General features: G+C 38.2%; 1 protein-coding gene and 1 long non-coding RNA gene across 3 annotated transcripts; both read right to left on the minus strand.

Annotated features, from left to right (window-relative positions):
* Positions 1–1,880: 1,880 nt before the first annotated feature.
* LOC120725797 lies at positions 1,881–2,230 on the minus strand. Its single transcript, XR_005694216.1, has 2 exons — positions 2,048–2,230; positions 1,881–1,928 (listed from the first exon to the last, which is right to left on the minus strand). It is a non-coding gene; the product is annotated as an uncharacterized LOC120725797 (long non-coding RNA).
* A 5,826-nt stretch (positions 2,231–8,056) lies between these two features.
* LOC120725801 (butyrophilin subfamily 1 member A1-like) lies at positions 8,057–15,379 on the minus strand. Of its 2 annotated transcripts, XM_040018842.1 has the most exons (5): positions 15,196–15,379; positions 9,799–10,137; positions 9,421–9,702; positions 9,192–9,314; positions 8,057–8,609 (listed from the first exon to the last, which is right to left on the minus strand). In XM_040018842.1, exons 1-5 carry the CDS (start codon positions 15,362–15,364, stop codon positions 8,491–8,493), a joined length of 1,032 nt encoding a protein of 343 aa, XP_039874776.1. In that variant the 5' UTR covers positions 15,365–15,379; the 3' UTR covers positions 8,057–8,490. The 2 variants fall into 2 exon arrangements, with proteins under 2 accessions (XP_039874776.1, XP_039874777.1); XM_040018843.1 differs by lacking the exon at positions 9,192–9,314 and having other exon boundaries at positions 8,061–8,609.
* Between the last annotated feature and the right edge of the window lie 3,663 nt (positions 15,380–19,042).

Below are 19,042 nucleotides of genomic sequence, written 5' to 3' on the forward strand. Positions count from 1 at the left end.
CGATCGCTAGCAGTGTAACTCTGAAGTGCTGTACTGTATGTTTGTAAGTTTTCTCCCAAACAAACACAACAATGCCGACGAAACGTTTTGCACCCTCAAATGCACCTTTAGGTTTCATTCCATAATACTGGACTTATGTTTCTACGAAGGTTTGAACTCTAAGAGTGTTTAAACAAAAGAGAAAAGTGTGAAAATGTTCATGCCTGTCTGAGAAAAGTGTATAAAGCATGTAGTGAGGGGTTTTACAGTCTTAACATCTATAATAATTGTAAAAAATAAAGTTGGCTACTTCATGGATTTCACCTACCGTGGGTTATTTTTAGAACGTAACACCAGCGATAAACGAGGGGCTGCTGTATTAATAATAGTAGAGTCTGGGACATCTAATTGATTAACATCAACATTGATTATTATGCACTAATATTTTTGTTCAAGGAGAGCCAAAAATATAAAACTCTCTCAGCTTGTTTGTTGCCAAAAATGGCCACTTTTTGTGTATGTTCACAAAATGCTATAAAATGTAGATTTCTTAAAACATTTTTCTACTTTTACCGACGTGACTCTTTAAAATAGCACCACCAAAATCAAAATTGTATCTAAATTTTTTACTCTTTATAGCCAGTTAGGTTATATATTACCATTAACTTTTCAGATAAAACAGTGATAAAGTCCTAATGTTTTCATGAAACTTACTTTTTTCCCCATCTGAGCATCGGGGAAAAGGCTGTCTTGCAATTGTTGAGGTCACTAGTGTGTGCCCCATTTCTTCCAGGATCACTCTCTTTATAGGTTTTAGTGGAATCCTAGTACTGCGAAGTGGTTTCATGGTACAAAGGGATTGTATTCCAAGATCTGGGAGACTGTAGAAATGAGCAGTGATGCCCTTCCTACCATCTTTCCAGAAAAATAATTGATCTGGAAGCTGTTAGGCTTACTTACAGCAGCAGCACTTTCTGCACCTGCATAAACTCCAGGACACATTTACTAACGGTGTTTGTTGCTGTATGTGCTGCAGCTTTGAATTTTTTAATAATATATATTTTGTTAATATTTTGGCTATGGTGTCTTGTTATGAAATGTACAAGAGTAAAAGTGTTTTTAGCAGGTGCTTCAAAGCTAAGTTTTACTGGGAAACTCAAAGCTCAATAGGCTGCATCAACAGAAATTCACTGCAGCCTATGTAATATTTCATGCGTCATAATTTATTCTACTCTATCTTGCAAATACATATTTGTGTGGCAATGTCATGCACAACACACACAACTATTAGATCCTTAAGATCAACCCCGTGTCATTGTTTTGGTCCACTGCAGTGCAGTAGTCAAAAAAAAGAATAAGTGAAGTGTCCACAAATGGCCAGGATAGAGCCCAGAGTGTTAATGTTTAAAATGTATAAAAATATTATTGATTACAATTCTTTACTGTTAATATCAACAATAAGCTTTTTATTTTGAAAATACAAGTTTAAAAAAATGCTGTTACATTTACATTTAATGCTGTTACACTGTAATCCTTTATTATAAGTATGGACACAGAATAAAGTGAACAACATTTTGAAATAAGTTTAATTGGAATTTTGTACTACGCAAAAAGCAAAACAAAAAAACAACAACATATTAAACAAACAAACAAACAAACACAGCCAGTGCCTTCATTTGTCCATTACATGTCATAGCACTGACCCTTAGTCCCTGCTCATACGCACATGCTTTCAAAAAGAGCTCCATGTCCTCTGCAAACTGAAAAACAAAGAGGAACAAGTCCCTTGCTCCAGTGTCTTCTTCCTCTGACATGTCTCTTAAGACCCTCTGCTGGTCCCCTTGATTTAAGGACAGATATTTTGGCATTGTTACGTGTCCACGGAAAAGTGCCTTATTTTGGACAACCCACTGCACAGCAGGACGCAGATCTTCAACAACTGCTGGCTCCTGTGTCAGGCAAATGGGGATGAAAACATAGTTATTTCTCTGTTGCAGAACAGTTTTTTAACACTTATTCAAATGTCAATAACCATGTAATTACACTACTGTTTAAAGTGAATACTGACCTGACTGACTTCCTGGAACTTGCGCTTTTTCAGTCTGAAAGTGGGCACGTGTTGTCCTTCAAGCACAGCTTTGGCTTCCTCTCTCCAGTGTGCAAATAGCTTGCCAGAGCTACGAAGAGTAAGGCCACAGTGAGGGCATGTCATTTTCATGGACTTTCCGTCAGCTGCAGTTTTATTGAACACAGAGGGTAGAGCCAATGAATGTTCTAACAAAGACTCAGAAACCGAAGACAAAACCTTGGGGAGGAGACGGGGCTCCTCGAAGAGTACTGCCGGAGGAATGCGGCACACGTTCCTTACTACAGTTTAGATACCTCTGTTTAAAAAGCACCGACTCGACTTTTTAGTCAAGTGGAAGTAAGAAGTACAGGGTCTAAAATATAATTTATGTACAAAATTTTGAAGTAATCTTGCATCCAAAGCACGCGTGCTGATTTACAAATGTACGGATTACAAAGTACAGATACGCGTGCTAAAATGTGAGAAGTATAAAGAAGTATACAGTAGGCACAAAAAAGTACAGCAGTAAAGTAAAGATACCAGAAAATTCTACTTAAGTACAGTATTGAAGTATTCGTTATTTTGCATCTCTGACGCCAACAATAAATCATACTCTAATGCAAAATGTGGTTTTTGCTTCTTCTCGCCCACAGAAGCCGTTAATCCAGCTCTCTTACTTAAACCAGGCCCAGGAAAAAACATATCTGTGTGTTTCTCTGGCATGGAGCACGATGAAAAAACATTAAAATAAGGAGGAATGTTGTTGTAACGCAAAAAAGTGGCAACATGATCATTGTAAGAAAACTAGACGATTCCTAGAATTATGAAATCACTAACGGCAAATTTATTTAAGAAAGACTTAACCAACCTTTGCGATCAACCTGCAAGACTTCCACGGTATCCATGCGTGTTTACGGCTACTGTGGAGGTCACGTGCTTCCGGCTACTGTGGAGGTCACGTGCTTCCGGTTAGTGTGGAGGTCACGTGTTTCCGGTTAGTGTGGAGGTCACGTGTATCCGGTTACTGTGGAGCTCCACAGTGGCTGCAGCCTGCAGCCAGACCCTTCTCCTCCTCAGCGGGGCCTCGAGGCGACTGAGGAAAATAGCGCGCAGCTACAGGAAGTGACTTCGTGGGAAGTCAAAGGTCACATAAACAAAATAAAAGCTCCCAAAATATAAATACAGAAAATAAACATATATAAATAAACACATATACATAACCAATACTGACAAAGCAAGATAACACTGCAGGATGGATCTTTGGTGAAATATAAATTATTTTTTAATACACCCGTTACACTTGCAACATGGCAAATTGAACGTCCCCCACTCTCATTCAGATCTGGCGTTTGGAACTATTTTGGTTTTCGTATGACCCTGAAGGTAAGCGCGTCATGGACTAAAGTAAAACAGTATGTTGGATGTGCCACACAATGCTCAATTACATGGGTGGGAACTAATGTGTTAGCGCAGTTAGCTCGTTAACGTGTTGGCCGTCCAGCCCCACGTACGGGATGTTATTTTATATATTATGCTTTGTATGTTGTTCAGTATATTTCTATGCAAAACAAGAGGAACTTCAATACACAGCAGTATATTCACAGTTTAAACCAGATATTTACATACACTTTATGGAAAACATAAGAACATTTTTTTACTGTACAACATCAATTTAGAGTAAACTTTTGTTTTAGATAAATATTGAAATATCTTTTGAATTAGTTAAATGTCAGAATAAAGAGAGACAGAGCTGTCTATTTTTATCACTTTCATCAAATTTAGGAGTACATATACACTAAGTTTATTGTTAATTAATAAGAAAACTCCAGACGATTCCATTCTGAGCTGAAGAAGCTTCTGATAGGTTAGTAGAGTCCATGTGAGTAAACTGGTGGCACACCTGTGGATGCATGTAAGGCAAAACACAGAGCCTGTTTCTTTGACATGGGAAAATCAAGAGATGTCAACCAAAACACCAGGAAAAGAACTGTGGAGCTCCATAAGTGTGGCTCAAGTTCGAATACAATTTGGTGCCATTTACAATTAAGAAATACAGATAGTTTCTCTCTTTACTCTTAAAGTTAACAAATATGTTTTTTATATTTATCAATCTAAAAAAATAAACATTTAGTCTGATTTGATGTTACAATTAAAAAAGTGTTTTTATCTGAAGAGTACATAAATATCTGGTTTCAACTGTATATTTGATGATGTTGGTGTTTGGCTTGATTGTCAGCACAAAGAGGGAAAGAGAGGGAACAAGAGCAGGTGAGACAGACATGTTAGTCAAATGGTTGTTTACCAAAAGTATCACCGTATCATAGGTCCTCATGTATCTTGTACCTAGTGTTTGAATTGAGATCAGTTGTGTTAATACAGTATGTCAAAATGAAAACATAACTGTAAATTCAGACACGTGAGGTTGTGCTAAAAAGGATGATACCAAACAAGGCAAAATAAATAGTTTTTAAAGGTGAAATGTGGAGGGAAAATCAAAAGTAGTTAAAAATGGCCAATTATAACCTGGACCCCAGAGGGTTAAACGTTTTTTTTGGTTGACCCTCTTGGGCTCCTGATGCTCATTTCGTTATTAACCCACTCTGCTACTTCAGGGACCACATCAACATCTCAGACATTTTAATGGCTTGATGCTACACTCTGATTAAAAGTGTTACTTTACATGTTTTATACATGTATGACAATAACTTTTGAATTTAATTAAATATGTGCATATTTACCTGAAACACACTCAGTGCTTTTCACAGCTGATGAAAACCAAAAACATTAAATAAATTCTGAATGGTTTGTTGCTGCCTGCAGGCTCATTGGATCAGAAAGTCTTGTGAGTGGAGATTTTCCTTCTTCTAGCTGTACTGACTGACCTTTGACCTCATGTGTTGATGACTCTTCACCTCTGTCTCCTCTCACAGGGAGAAGATGATCTGCAGGATCCTGCTGCTCATCATCCTCACCTCATGTGTCTCTGGCTAGTTTACAGCTTCACTTTATGAACTCCAAATAAAGCTCAACAACAGATTTGTTCCAGTTCTCAGTGTGTCTGCTCCTCTCTTTCCCTCTCTGTCTCCTCAACAGGATCATTTGTAGTCAATGTGACACAGACCTGCTATCAGGCAGAGGAGAACCACAACATCACACTGGAGTGGACGTTCACCACCAAACCTGACAGATCCACCAAAACTCTCAACATCCTCTGTGAACTCTTCATCAGTGATGAACTCTCAGTCCTGTATCAGGTTCATGAAGGTGTTGAGGTGTCAGAGTCTCAGGATGAAAAGTTTTCAGGACGAGTCCAGAGTGACAAAGACGCCCTCAGAGAAGGACGAATCAGACTTCAACTGTGCAGACTCAGGACTGATGACTCGGGTCTGTACCTGTGTGAGGTCAACACTGATTATGGCTTCAGTGTTGGAAGATGTCGACTCAACGTCACTGGTGAGATGATTAAGTAGAAAAATAATAGTAATTTTTTGTACATCTGTATCACTGCTGTAGTGACTGAGCTGTTGAACAACAGATTTTATGAAGCTTTAACTGTATGATTCATTTATAACTGTAATATTTAATATTATGAAAGTCCAGATGGCTGACATTTTCATTCTGGTCTTTAACAGCTGCTGATCAGGTCCAACCTCAGAGATCAACTTTGAGTGGAGAAGTAAAGAATTGGGGAAAAACCATGCTGAGCACTATACAGGGTCTAACAGCACTAACAGCTCCTCTGTCTGCCATGCTGGCTGCTTTCATTTGGTTTATTGTAGAAAGGAAATAAAAGAGCAAAATCAAAAAACAACAAGTTACCCTCAACCTAAAGACTACACAACTCTCTTCCTTTGACTAATGGCGGAAAATAAGTTGTAGAATAAAATGTTAAATTTCCTGGTGCTGAATTTAAGTTAATGCAGCTGAAACAATCTTCAATCTTATAAATAACGTTTCTATTGTAATAATTGTTCATAAAAAAGTTTCTTAAATCGCTTTTTATAATTTCCACATAGTGATAATTTTTTCCCCCACACAGGGTGGTGTAGTGTTTGGGTCAGCTGGACCTGTAGGACACACATGCTTTTCATACTTTGCAAACACATCACATCACAGGACTTTCTTCCACATGACTTCCTCAAACGTGATCTCAAACCATTTTTACATCTCTGCTCCTCGGCTCACTTCCTCCATTCAGGCTGTTTTTCTTTTCATTTCCTCACAAAGACACAGATAAATATAAAGAAGAATGTTTTGTGCTGTGAATCATTCAGAGTTACTCTTGTAGACTCACAGAATAAAAACTCAGAGCTGGAAATGATCAGAATATTTTTACTTCATGTTCAGATGTTGAAAAGCTCAGCGACTTGTCGTCATGGTGATTTCTTGTCCGTAAGTCACATGTTATGGAGTTTGATGGTGACCTGGATCTCTGCTCTAAGATGCTCTCAGGTGTTAATGCGAACAGTCTCCATCTGTGTCTGACCAGCCTGGCTGATGACCTTTGACCCCTTTGACGAGGCATTCATGAACAAATTTAAATCACGTTTGTGTTTGTTTGTTTCTTAATTTTAGTTTCTGAAAAATGTAGCGAGAGAAATATGCAGCAAAACCTTCGATGACATTGACGACCACAGAGACCCTGGATCGACCTGCTCAAACAGCTCAAAAGAAAAAACATGGTCACCAGAAACAGACCAAAAACCAGGCAAACAAAGCTTGTGACCACAGGTGAGAGTAGGGATCTAAATTGAGAGCTTTGCTTTTATGCACAGCTCTCTTCACCACGACGGACCATTGTAGCATCCGCATCGCTGCAGTCATGGTCCCAATCTGTCTATTGATCTCCTGTGCCCCTCTCCCCCGCAAGGCCCAGAGATACTTAAACTCCTCCACTTGGAGCAGAAACTCATCCCAGAGTCAGAGTGAGGCCTTGACTCTTTTCTGGCTTAGGATCATGGCCTGAGATTTGTAAGTGCTGATTTTCATTCCTGCTGTTTCTCTGTACAAGCTCATCAAAAATTAAAATACATGATGAGTTTTAGGTACAGAAAAAAAATGTTCTGTAGCTGAAGATGAACCAATAGCTACTGATGGATGTTTCAGGATTTTGATTGTTTCCTCTACTTTTACGTGAAAGTGCTTTGGGTCAGCTAATATTTGTTTTAACATATGCTACATTAATGAAAGGGATATACATTAATCATATAAAACAATATTAATAACACATACATAAATACATAAAGTAATGTGTTTAGCTAGAGTAGTTTAATTTGTCCTGCGGTCTTCTCACTCTGCCTGTTGGCTCACTTGGTTCCTAGAGAACAAGATGTGTTATGTTTGTCATATTTTCTCTTATTTCAGTAAAATGTGTGGAACAAATGTCAGGCTGTTTAAATAATTGTAACATTGTATTATTGTTGTATTGTTCCCTGCAGGTTCCCATGAGTTATGCTTGTTAAGAGTTATGTGCTGCTGCTTGGTCCTCTCTCCTCCAGCTCCTGTGTTCATGCAAATTGCACCATATAAACGCTAAGAAAATAAAATTGTAGTGATGTGTGTTTATTGTATCCATTGAATCAACAAGACAGAGATAACCTACCAGTCAGTTTGAAATGCTTGTTTCATGCTCGTAAGCAGAGTTGGATGCTGAACATCAGACAAAGCAAAGTTTCTCTCACATTTACATTTAACCCAAACACCTCTGGAGCATCTGGCTTTATAGACAACTTCTATCCAGCATGAATATGTAGCCCCCCCAAATGTCACACATCATCTATGTCTTCCCAGAATACAGCGTTTACATTAGAATATGTTTTAGCCACTCTGCCTATATACGGTAGTTAGGTGTTAGGTCTATAGTTAGGTCTCTGTGTACCATGTGGTATGTGTCAGTCAATCTATTATTATATGTAGACTCTGTGTGTGTTCTCAGTTGTGTGTTGAGTCAAATGTGAAAGAAAGCATCCCAACAGAAAATCAGTCAAATTCAGTTTGATTTATAGAGCGTTTTAACAAACAAGATCAACAAAGTGCTATACAAAACCTAAAAAAAATTGAAAAGCAAAACAATAAAAACAACAATAAATACAAGGTAAGTAGACATCGCTCATTTGAAGTTAAAAGCAAAGGAAGAAAATTATTTTTATCCTGCATTTTATATAACAGGCAGTGGCATATTAACGTGGTCAGGGGGTATAAGTGAAAAAGCCATTCTGGTCATTCAGTTGAGACTTTGGAACCACCAGAATTAGCTGATCCAGGTAACAGTAATCCATACAGTGACATGCTCAATGCTGCATACTGACATCAGTTGTTAACAACTAAACTTGATACACCATATTGGATTGGATTTAAACATTTAGCTTTTAGATGACACTAAAAAAAAGAAAAGATGGGTTCTGTTCTGTTTTCATTTTCGTCATTTTCTTTGATTACCTCACTCATTGCATTTTTTTCTCAAATTTCTCAAGCAGTCCCTTTGTTGAGATTAGTTTTATACTCATCAAGGATTGGATGTCATTTTCTTCTTTTTTCTGTTGACGTCCATCATTCCTGTTGTCTAAAAAATACAGATAAACAGCAGAGTTACTATTTGTGTAAATATTTGCTAGACTTGGATATTGTTTGCTGTAATCTGGGAATTAAGTGTAAATAGCTTTTTCATAATGGTCATAAACATGAATAGGAGAAAATTTAAACTGCATTATTTCATTTTTCCTGAAATAACAGATGAGAATTAGAACAAAGTTTCAAGTCAGTTTTAAGTATAGTCTTCCGTGGTTTCACAAGGGGTTCCTCTTCATTCATTCTGCTTTTAATTCCTCACCTGAGATTTCCTAGTAAAATATCATAATTCCACCCATGGCAAATAACTTTTGCAAACACTGATTTAAATAGCACTGTAAATAAAAAAAATAACAAAAAAAAGATCCTTTCACAGCAATCGACTGAAACGTATGCATTTTATGATTTTTCAGAGGAAACACAAATCAGAAAAAAGCTGGAATAAAGAGGAACAAATTTCAACCGGCCTTTATGTAATTCAGTGACATATAGTAGTACTAAAGCAAAATAGTGTGTTGCAGATTCTGAGTTTCTTGTAAAGAGAAGATAAATGAAGATAAATTAATTAACAACCTACCAGTTTTCTTTGGTCTGAACTTCCATTTAATAGAAACAACAAGAAAAATCAGAAAGCAAACAACCACTACTACAGTGAGAATGATAACTTGAACAGCGGTTATAGTATCAGTTGTAAAATTGTCTGAAAAGACAAAAAGAAAAAAAAAGAAAATTATATAAAACTGGTCACAAGGCAATTTTTTTTTATAATACAGCAAATTTGTTTCTTAAACATGAGTCATTATTACCTGGAACATGTATGTGTGTCTCTCTGCTCTGGTTGGTGTTCCTCTGTTGGACTCTGCAGGTGATGTTGTTGCTGTGTCTCTTCTCCACAGTCACTCTGCTGCTGACAGTATAGAGGTCATCAGGACCTCTGAGGGTCTCTGTAGGTCCAGCAGAGAGGAGGTTTCCCTCACCGTCCAACCACAGCAGCTCAGGCTCTGGATACCAGCCTGCAGACTCACACTGTAACACCACCCTGCTGCTGACATTTGACATCACCTTTATGACGGGTGTAGATACTGAAGCTGATGAAGGGGGAAGAAGGAATTGTAAACATCTTTCCACTGATTATAAAGCTTCTTTATACTTTAAATCAGGTTTGTTTAAACGTTTTGACTCACCAACAGTGAGAACAATGGAAGCTTCTTCAGGTATCCAGGGAATGAAGCATCTGTACGTTCCTTCATCAGAGAGTTTCACTTTGAATATTTTGAGTGAGACGTTTCCTTTGATCAGTTCATCCACAAAGACTCGCGTACGAAAGTGATAAGATGGGTTTTGATTTTCATACACCAGCCGTCCGTCTTTATGGAAATGGACAATATTTGGGTTCACACTGGGTTTTGTCCACTCCACAGTCTCAGAGTTTGCATCAACAGCAAGTTTAAGCTGACATGGAAGAACAACATCATCACCCATCATGGCTACAACCTGAGATGGACACACCAGATGAGATTTTCCTGCAAGGAAGAGACAGATAAAGATGTAGAGGCTTTTTTGTATGAGTATTTAGTTGCTCCAGAACAAAAAAAAGAACAAAAAAAAAAAAAAAAAAAAAAAAGTTTCATTTGTCTCCATAGGGACAATGAATTGCAGTAGACAGCATAAATCATGAAGTAGAAAATATATGATATTTCTATACCCAAACACGAAACGCACACCAACATAAAAGATACAAAATTTGATGATGCTGACACTTTCATTGAACTTGAGAGATGTACTGGTAAGACCAGGGGTGTGTTTACAAAATTTGAGGAATAATAATGAAAATCTGTTTTCTGGGAACAAAATGACACAATATTGCCCGTTGCAACAGATTAAAAGAGGAGCCAGGTGGATGGCTCTTGTTAGTCACTTTGGTGTTTGCTTTGCTCCTAACACAATCCCAACATTTTCTTAAAACATGCATTCTTTGTTGTGCATTAATGCAGTCAGTGGAGGAGTCTCATTTCAGTCTGGGGTTAACCAAATCCCAAAGACAGTCATTTTCATACAAAGACTGGATCATTTAACAAAGTGGGCTGGGATTATTTTTGCCTCCTAAAAATTGTCTTTTTTCCACAAGAAAAATAGTTGTCTCAGTAGAAGAGTGGCTTTTCAGAAGCCATTCTCCAGGAAGGGTACCATTTTACCATGACACTGATTGCAAACACATTTCTAATGCAGGAAAAGCATACCTGCTAGAAAAACACAATATGAAACACTATCAGTCATGGATTGGCCTCCCCAGAGCCCATTCCTCAACATTAGTGAAGCAGTGTAAGACTACCTTGGCAGAGAACAGAATAAAAGGCAGCAAACATCCAAAGATGAGCTTTAAGAAGCCTTGAAAACTATTCCTGAAGACTACTAGAAGAAATGAAAAGAAAGCTGGCTAAGAGAGTTCAGACTGTGCTGAACAATAACAGTGGTCATAATAAATATTGACTTTAAAGCTTGTTAGAATTGTACAAACTTTGTTTCTGCCTTCTATGCTGTATTTCCCAAGTGTTTGCACGAGAAACTGATTCTATTTTTCACTTCCCCCTGAAAATACCAAGAAATATGAGGTGGGACAAGAATTCTGCACAGTACCTTAGATATAATTTGACAGCACATAGACACATATCCAGTCTATGTGACAGTAATTCAACTTATTTATGTAATCATTGGATCTCTGTGTTTTAAGTAACAGTTAATATATATTTTAGTCTTCACGATCTACAGAAAAATAATGATTAAAGTTCCTGTTTTGTTTTCTTTTAGACACTGATCTACCCATGTTTCAGTTTGTAACAAATAGAAGCGATATCAAAAACACTGATTCAGATTAATTGCAAGACATGGTCCACTGTCAGAGGCCATAAGATCAATTGTAACCTTCACTAAAGCTGATTTTGTACTATGATGAGTCCGGAAGCCTGACTGAAACTGTTCCAATAAACCATTCCTCAGCAGATTATCTGAATTTTGTTTTTAGATAAAAAGGAAGGTTTGAAGCTTGGCCTGTACTTAACCTAAGGCAGCTGAGTGAAGAGAAGGCTTTTTTAAGTAACAGTTTAACTATTACCAGGTTCAAGGCATGCCATTCCTCTCAAGCTTACAAATTATCTTGCCATGGTTCTGGGTCATTTTTGGGTCACAGACCATGACATGCTTCAAGGTGTACCTTTGACAGTTATACTAGAGAGTCAAGTACTTCATATTTGAGGCTTTTTTTCTTTTTCACGGGAGCTATAGCATCCAGAGTCATACATAGTAAACAGGTAAAAAAAAATTAACAAGATAGTAGGGCTGCCACAAACGATTATTTTGATAGTCGACTAGTCACCGATTATTTATGCGATTAGTCGACTAATCAGATCATCATCCACTGGACGTAAAACTACAGCTTATTGCACCAGCAGCATCTGCTCTTATATAACTATCATTAGCTTACAGCTTTAAGCTTTTAAGGTGCTAACTAAAAATAAAGACAAGATGATAGTTTATTCAATTTTAATGAAATTTGCAGATTGTTTCGGTAAAGTTTAATAAACTCCTTGCTATCTAAAATATAACAGGACACCGGAGTATATTCTCCAGCATCTCACACTTCTGATAATCAGCTGTCTGCTTTACGTTTATTCAGCTGTGTAAAAACGATAACTTTAATCTCAGCCAAACCGATTTACTCAGGAACAAATAAAATACTAAAAAAAAAAAAAAAAAAAAGCCAAACAACAACATTTTTAATTTATCTAAGTGACTCATATATATTTAACCTGAGTAGTGAAAGACGGCGGTGGGTTTGAAAACAATTTGCCGGGAGTCCGGTGTTCTCACGGCGCTAGTGACCTAGCCCCCGGCTAGCTATCGAGCTAGTGGGTAACAGACGTCTCCGAAAACGTCGGAGCGCTTTTGAAAATATGTGGTGTCCTGATAAACTGAGCCGATATTTGAGGTTTACACAGCTACATTCTCGCCTGAAAATATGTTAAACGTTTATTTTGTGACCCAGAAAGAATAATAAGAGTAATATTAAAACTAACTAGCTACCGCCATTGTTGGAAACTAAGCTGGGCCGCGCTATGAATTCTGGGACACAGCTGCTTCTTCTTCTTCGGGGTTTAATGGCAGCTGGCATCCTTGTACATGCAGTGCTGCCATCTTCTGTTTCAGTCCGTTATTACACTCTTAAATCCTGCTACTTCTGCGTCTTTTGCGATCTTACAAAGCTTCAAACGCCAGGTCGACTATTAAATCAGTCGTCGACGATTTTGATAGTCGACGTAATCGTGACTAGTCGACAAATCGTGGCAGCCCTACAAGATAATGAACCTCTGTTGAAGTAGCATTCGTTGTTGGCACAAGATATTAAGGAAAAAACAGTATATTAATTATATCCTTAAATTAGTTACAGAACTTTTGGAAAGACATCTGCTGTGATGAAGTCTACTCCCCACTGCTGTGTAATCAACTATTTTAAATTTAAATGTTATCAGGAAATGATCAGACCAAAGAGGGCTTTTCAGGAAACAATGATAAATGTTCAGTTTCTATGCAAGAGCAAATCAATTGGTTGATCAAATATTAATTAATGTACCAACTGGGGCTTAGAAGAAAGAGACCTAATGTTTAATAATCCACATTTGAATGTTTTACTCTTTGGTTCAGATGTGGATACCGTATTGTTCTTTCTTTGTGTTTTTTAATGTTTAAGTGGTTTTTTTTGCTGGTTTGTGTTTGGGGCTTTCGGGGGATAATGGGAGGAGAGGCGTGTAAGACTGTGCTTCCTGCAAGATTGGGGCAGAAAGATTTAAAAAGATTTAGACAAAGATTAAGAGCAGTAATCTTAAAGATATGTAATTTAAAATGCTAGATGAGATGAGGAGATGGGGATTACAGATTCTGGAAGTTTGGAATGAAATAAAGAAACCTAATGTTAGAACAGACACTATGTTTATTCAAGAGAATATAACATAAACAGGTTGTGTGTCTTGTGTGGATGCTTAAAGGTGTAAATATGTGACACAAATATAGAGTTAAGCCCCAAATGATTCATCCCTCTGCTATATTTAGGTTTAAAGTAATCTTCTGACTGGAAGTAATCTTAACATTTTGGAGTCCGTCTTGAATCTTATAGAGAATCTGTGCAGGGAGTTGGAGATTTTGGTGATGACAAGGAGGCTTTCCAGTAGGGCTGCACGATTAATCGTTAGAAAATCGCAATCTCGATTCATACTTATGTGCGTTCTCATTTCCAAATGACAACGATTTAAAAAAAAAAAAAAAAAAAAAAAAAAAAAAAAAAAAAGACCACGACGATTGTACCGCATTTTGATCCGGGACGTAATCTGCATGAAAACAAGCGCTCACTCTTCCTGCTCAACAAATGACAAGGGCGGAGCCTTATACCACGTGGTACAGAAGCTGTGCCGTGTGATGCTAAAATTAGCAGGGAAAAAACAACGGAGAGCACGTCAGGGATAATGAGAAAGTGACAGGAGAAAATCCGTCCCGGTCAACCACCCAAACATCAATAACGGGAACCTTATACAGCGCTTCCCTATACCCGTCAAACTCAAAGAAATTATGGAGGCTATTACTTATCACCTGACCAAAGATATGGCTCCCATCAACACTGTGCAAAACGAGGGATTTAGGAAAATGATCAACACCCTATACAAACGCTACACAGTGCCGTCTCGCAACTATTTTTCTATTGTTGCACTACCTGCTCTATACACGCAGCGTCGAGCAACGGTGGAGACGGAATTTCAAGTAGTACAACATTTTGCGGCAACAACAAAACGTGAGACATTTGTTGTTTTTATGTTTATTTATTGTTTTTATGTTTATTTATTATTTTTATGTTCAGTCTCAACTGTTACGAAGTTGATGTGCAGTTAATAAGTGCAATAAATATTTATACTGGAAAAGAAAATCGTGAGAGAATCGTGATCTCAATTCTAAGCCAAAAAAAATCGTGATTCTCATTTTATGCAAAATCGTGCAGCCCCACTTTCCAGCCTGAATGACTTGGTGCTCTTCACCAAAGAAAAATGTCAAACTACCCGTAAAGACATGGAAAAGCTAGTCAGCAAGTTTGAATGCTTGAACATCAACAAAACTTCTCCCATTAATTATTGTGAAAAGTATAAATAAGTTTCTACATGCCATTTTTCAATACAATGTAAAGAAAAACAGATTTTTTTTCCACTCTTTTTACATTGTTCGATTGTATTTTGAGAGATACCTGGCTTTTTTGCATACTTCTTGTTTGAATTAAAATCACTTGAAATCTAGATCTGACAGCATTACGAATAATTTTGGGCTTAACTTTTTAAAGTGTTTTAGCCCACAAGCTGAGCATTAATGTAACGAGACTCACCTTTCACCTTTTCACCAAAGTAAAACGTCACTACTTCCGCGTCTAGTTCGTTGGAACTGAGGCGGAGTCAACTGGATCTGCTCTGCCGCGCAGTACGCGCTCCCGTCGGAAAGGAAACACATATACATACTTTATATGTAAAAAAAAAAGTAAAGCTTCAGTCTACCTTGAACATTTTTGAAGACGACAGCAGAGCACAGGATTAAAGTCCAGAGTGGAAAAGTGCAAGAAGACTCCTCACAGAGCGAGGTGTACCCGCGCATAGTAACAAGTGCAGAGACTGACAAAGGGACTGCTGAGCTGCTCTCAGGGTGCCACTCCTTAACATGCGTCATGACGCTTTATGGGACGTGCGCAATGATGCGGGACATCACTTCATAAAAACTACTATTTGAAATTACTTGTTACCACGAAAATACCTGCGCTCTTCTTTATTTGAATCATTTGCTTGTTTGTTTGTCCACTTTATGAAATCCCACAGCTCCAGTTTGAGGCTGTGGGCACAACATCTAGAAATTCACTTTGATATTTTTGTAAATGTTTCTAATTTTGTTCATTGTTATTAAACATTACACAAAAAACAAATGAACATTGTTAATAAAATCAATGGGGGCTGTGTGTGGCTTGATGTAATAGCTTACAAAATTTAGGGCCACTGAAGATAGGAAAAAAATCAAGAGGTATAAAATTCCGAGAAGATTTTTGATGAGTCTTTTGTGGATTTTTGAGAAAAGAACATTTTTGAAAATGAAGTGGCAAATTTATGACAAAAATGTGGAATATTTTTAAAGAAAGATGGCACATTTGCCAGGAGGAATAACTCAAATGACAAACAAATACTTGTGATTTCACCTCAAGATTGCCATAGTATCGTTAGCATCTAACCTTTAAAGACACGTTGTCTTAATAACATAAGATAACACTTAATAAAATAACGGCAGCATTTTGGATTAACTGAAAGGTTTTCAGGGAGTTTTTAGGACATCCTGATAATAATGAATTACAGTAGTCCAGCCTAGAAGTAATAAAGGCATGAACTAGTTTTTCAGCGTCACTCTGAGACAGGATATATCTCATTTTAGAGCTACTGTGCAAATGGAAGGAAGCAGTCCATTCTCCTGCAGCCAATTAGAGAAAGGTTGATCAATTTTAAGACTGAAGTATTAAGTAAAGGCAGGACAACTCTGAGCAGTTGTGTAGGAATGGGGTCTAAAAGACAGTAATTGTTTGGAGGAAATAAATACAATTTAATATATAGAATAGAATAGAATTCAACTTTATTGTCATTGCACATGTCACAAGTACAGTCAACAAAATGCAGTTTGCATCCATCCAGAAAGTGTTTTATCCATAATATAGATATATTACAGAAATGGGTCTGTTATAGGTATGAAGGTGCAAAATATGGGTCTATTATGGGCATAGCTGGACTGGCCATCGGCCCACCGGGCATTTGCTCCTTTCACTTTTTAAAGGTCGCCATGTTAGAAAAAATATTTTGCCCTGCCATGCTGTTTATTGATGTGGCAAATGAATGGTTTATGAAAATATATCTAAATCTGTCATCAGTATCCAGTAATGATCATGTCTCACCTCTAATCTTCTCTGTCTTAATTTCAGGTTTTCACCATGTGTTGTAGATAGTTTAGGAGGTTAACTCGACCAAGCAGTCTACTTTTGGGTACTGTTTAGAATACCAGAATAGGGAGGATGGGTTAGGTTTAAGTTTATTAGACTGATACATATATACCAACAAGACAGTGTACATCACTGTGACAACAGCGTTTGTTTTCATTCAAAGGCTTTATGGTTTTTCCTATAATACCTGGTGGGCCGGTCTCTATAGTCAAAATGCCCGGGCCGATTTTTTGTCCCAGTCCAGCCCTGATTATGGGTATGTTACAATGTACACGGTATGAAGGTATGTTATGAATATGCTATAACTATAAGTATGTACAGGCTATGAACAGGATATAAATATGAAAACTATACAGAAATATGAAATATGCAAGTTATAAACAGTTGTAGAATTATAATCATCGTATTGTACAGAATGATTGTCTATACAGCATTTACAGTAGTGCAGTTAAGTGAATTATGTGGATAATTCCTACAGAGGCTATATAAAGTGCTAGTGGTTGTGAGTGGTGGTTCAGTCCATGTTATTATTGTGTGTATGAGGATACAGTTGGCCATTTGTTTGTTTTTGTCCATTGTGTGTGTGTGTAGGTGGTTGTGGGTGTGTGTATGTTCAGTCCATGAGTTTAACGTGGGTCAGATGTCAGGAGTCTGACAGCTGTGGGGAAGAAGCTGTTCCGGTACCTGGTGGTCTTAGTCCGGAGGCTCCTGTGGCGCCTCCCAGAGGGCAGGAGGGTGAAGAGTCCATGTGATGGGTGACTGGGGTCTTTGATGATTTTCCCAGCCCTTTTCAGACACCGCTTCCTGTAGATGTCTTTTATGGCAGGAAGTGGTGCTCCGGCGATGAACTGGGCAGTTTTCAAGACCCTCTGCAACGCCTTCCGGTCCGAGGCAGAGCAGTTCCCGTACCAGACTGTTATACAGTTGGTCAGGATGCTCTTGATGGTGCAGCGATAGAAGTTCACCAGGATGTCTGAGGACAGGTGGTTCTTCCTCAGAGTCCTCAAGAAGAAGAGGCGCTGGTGAGCCTTCTTGACCAGCTTGGAGCAGTTGGTCGTCCAGATGAGATCCTCGGAGATGTGGACTCCCAGGAACTTGAAGCTGCTCACACGCTCCACAGCCGTCCCCTTAATGTGGATGGGTGGATGTGGGTCAGCATTCCTCCTGTAGTCCACGATGAGCTTCTTGGTCTTCTCGGTGTTAAGCAGCAGGTTGTTTGTGTCGCACCACTCAGCCAGATGATCCACCTCCTCCCTGTAGGCGGCCTCATCGTTGTCATTGATGAGGTCAATCACTGTGATGTCATCATTTGGAGCTTTGTGGGAGCTTTTAACAACTGACAGATACATTTGTCATCTTGTATGGTTTGACAGAGAAACAACAGTCTGACTTTATTTAGTAACATGTAGAAAGAAAATCACTTTATTTTTCCATGACATTTTTTTTTTGATTTCTCCAACTCAAAAACAAAAAAAAACAAGCAAACAAGGGAATAAACACAAAGACTTACCACAAATAAAGACCCGAGACTCAAACACAGCTGTCAACTGTGAAAGTGAAACGAGTTTGTTGGAGCCGATTAGGTAACAGGAACTTAGACAAGGATAAACGTGTCACTGCAAACCAGTGTAACCCATGTGAAATACAGGGCTGCAAAATCCCTTTTTGTAATCTAAGGCTATAGCCTGTTATTGTCACAAGGGGGCGCTGTGATGCAGTCTTGTGTTCTGACGACCTTGCGTCTAGTGCGCAGGAAGTATTACCTGTCTCTTCCTGTGAGATCTTCCCTCTGACGGCGGTCAAGTACGTGTCGGAGCGCATGGAAAAAGTATCTTGGTATGCAATACTGCAACCCGGTTAATGAGACCAGATTGTTTTACGTATAAATGCTAATAAGGTACTCTTTTATTAGGTCCCGAACTCTGACCACAAAGGGAATAACGTCTGTCAAGTTATTTGTGTCTGAAAATCCCGGTGAGTCACGTGCTTTCGTTAGCTACCTGTTAAGTTAGATAATGTATTTCACTAGCCGATTCAGCTCAGAAACCTTTGAACAAAAACCAATCGGGAGCTATGAGAATCTGGCGTGTTGTTTTACTTCTGTTGTTTTTTTTACAGTGTGTTATAAGTGTTGTATGCTTTGAGCTAAACGATGCCGATGCCGATGCTAGATGCGATGCTAGCTGCTAATAGCTGTTAGCCACCCCACCCCACTGAAGCCATATTCCGATCGGGGGGAGGTATTCAAGTAGAAGCACTAGCTCTGTTTATATTAGAATGAGCATATTCATATTTCAAGTTTAATAGTATTTGCACTGAATTAAGTTACATTTGCTTGTCAGCCTTAAGGATGAATGTCACTTTCATTGCTATGA

Source organism: Simochromis diagramma, unplaced genomic scaffold (assembly GCF_900408965.1).
Source record: "Simochromis diagramma unplaced genomic scaffold, fSimDia1.1 OVJJ01000734.1, whole genome shotgun sequence".
In the NCBI taxonomy this organism is placed as follows: Eukaryota; Metazoa; Chordata; class Actinopteri; order Cichliformes; family Cichlidae; genus Simochromis; species Simochromis diagramma.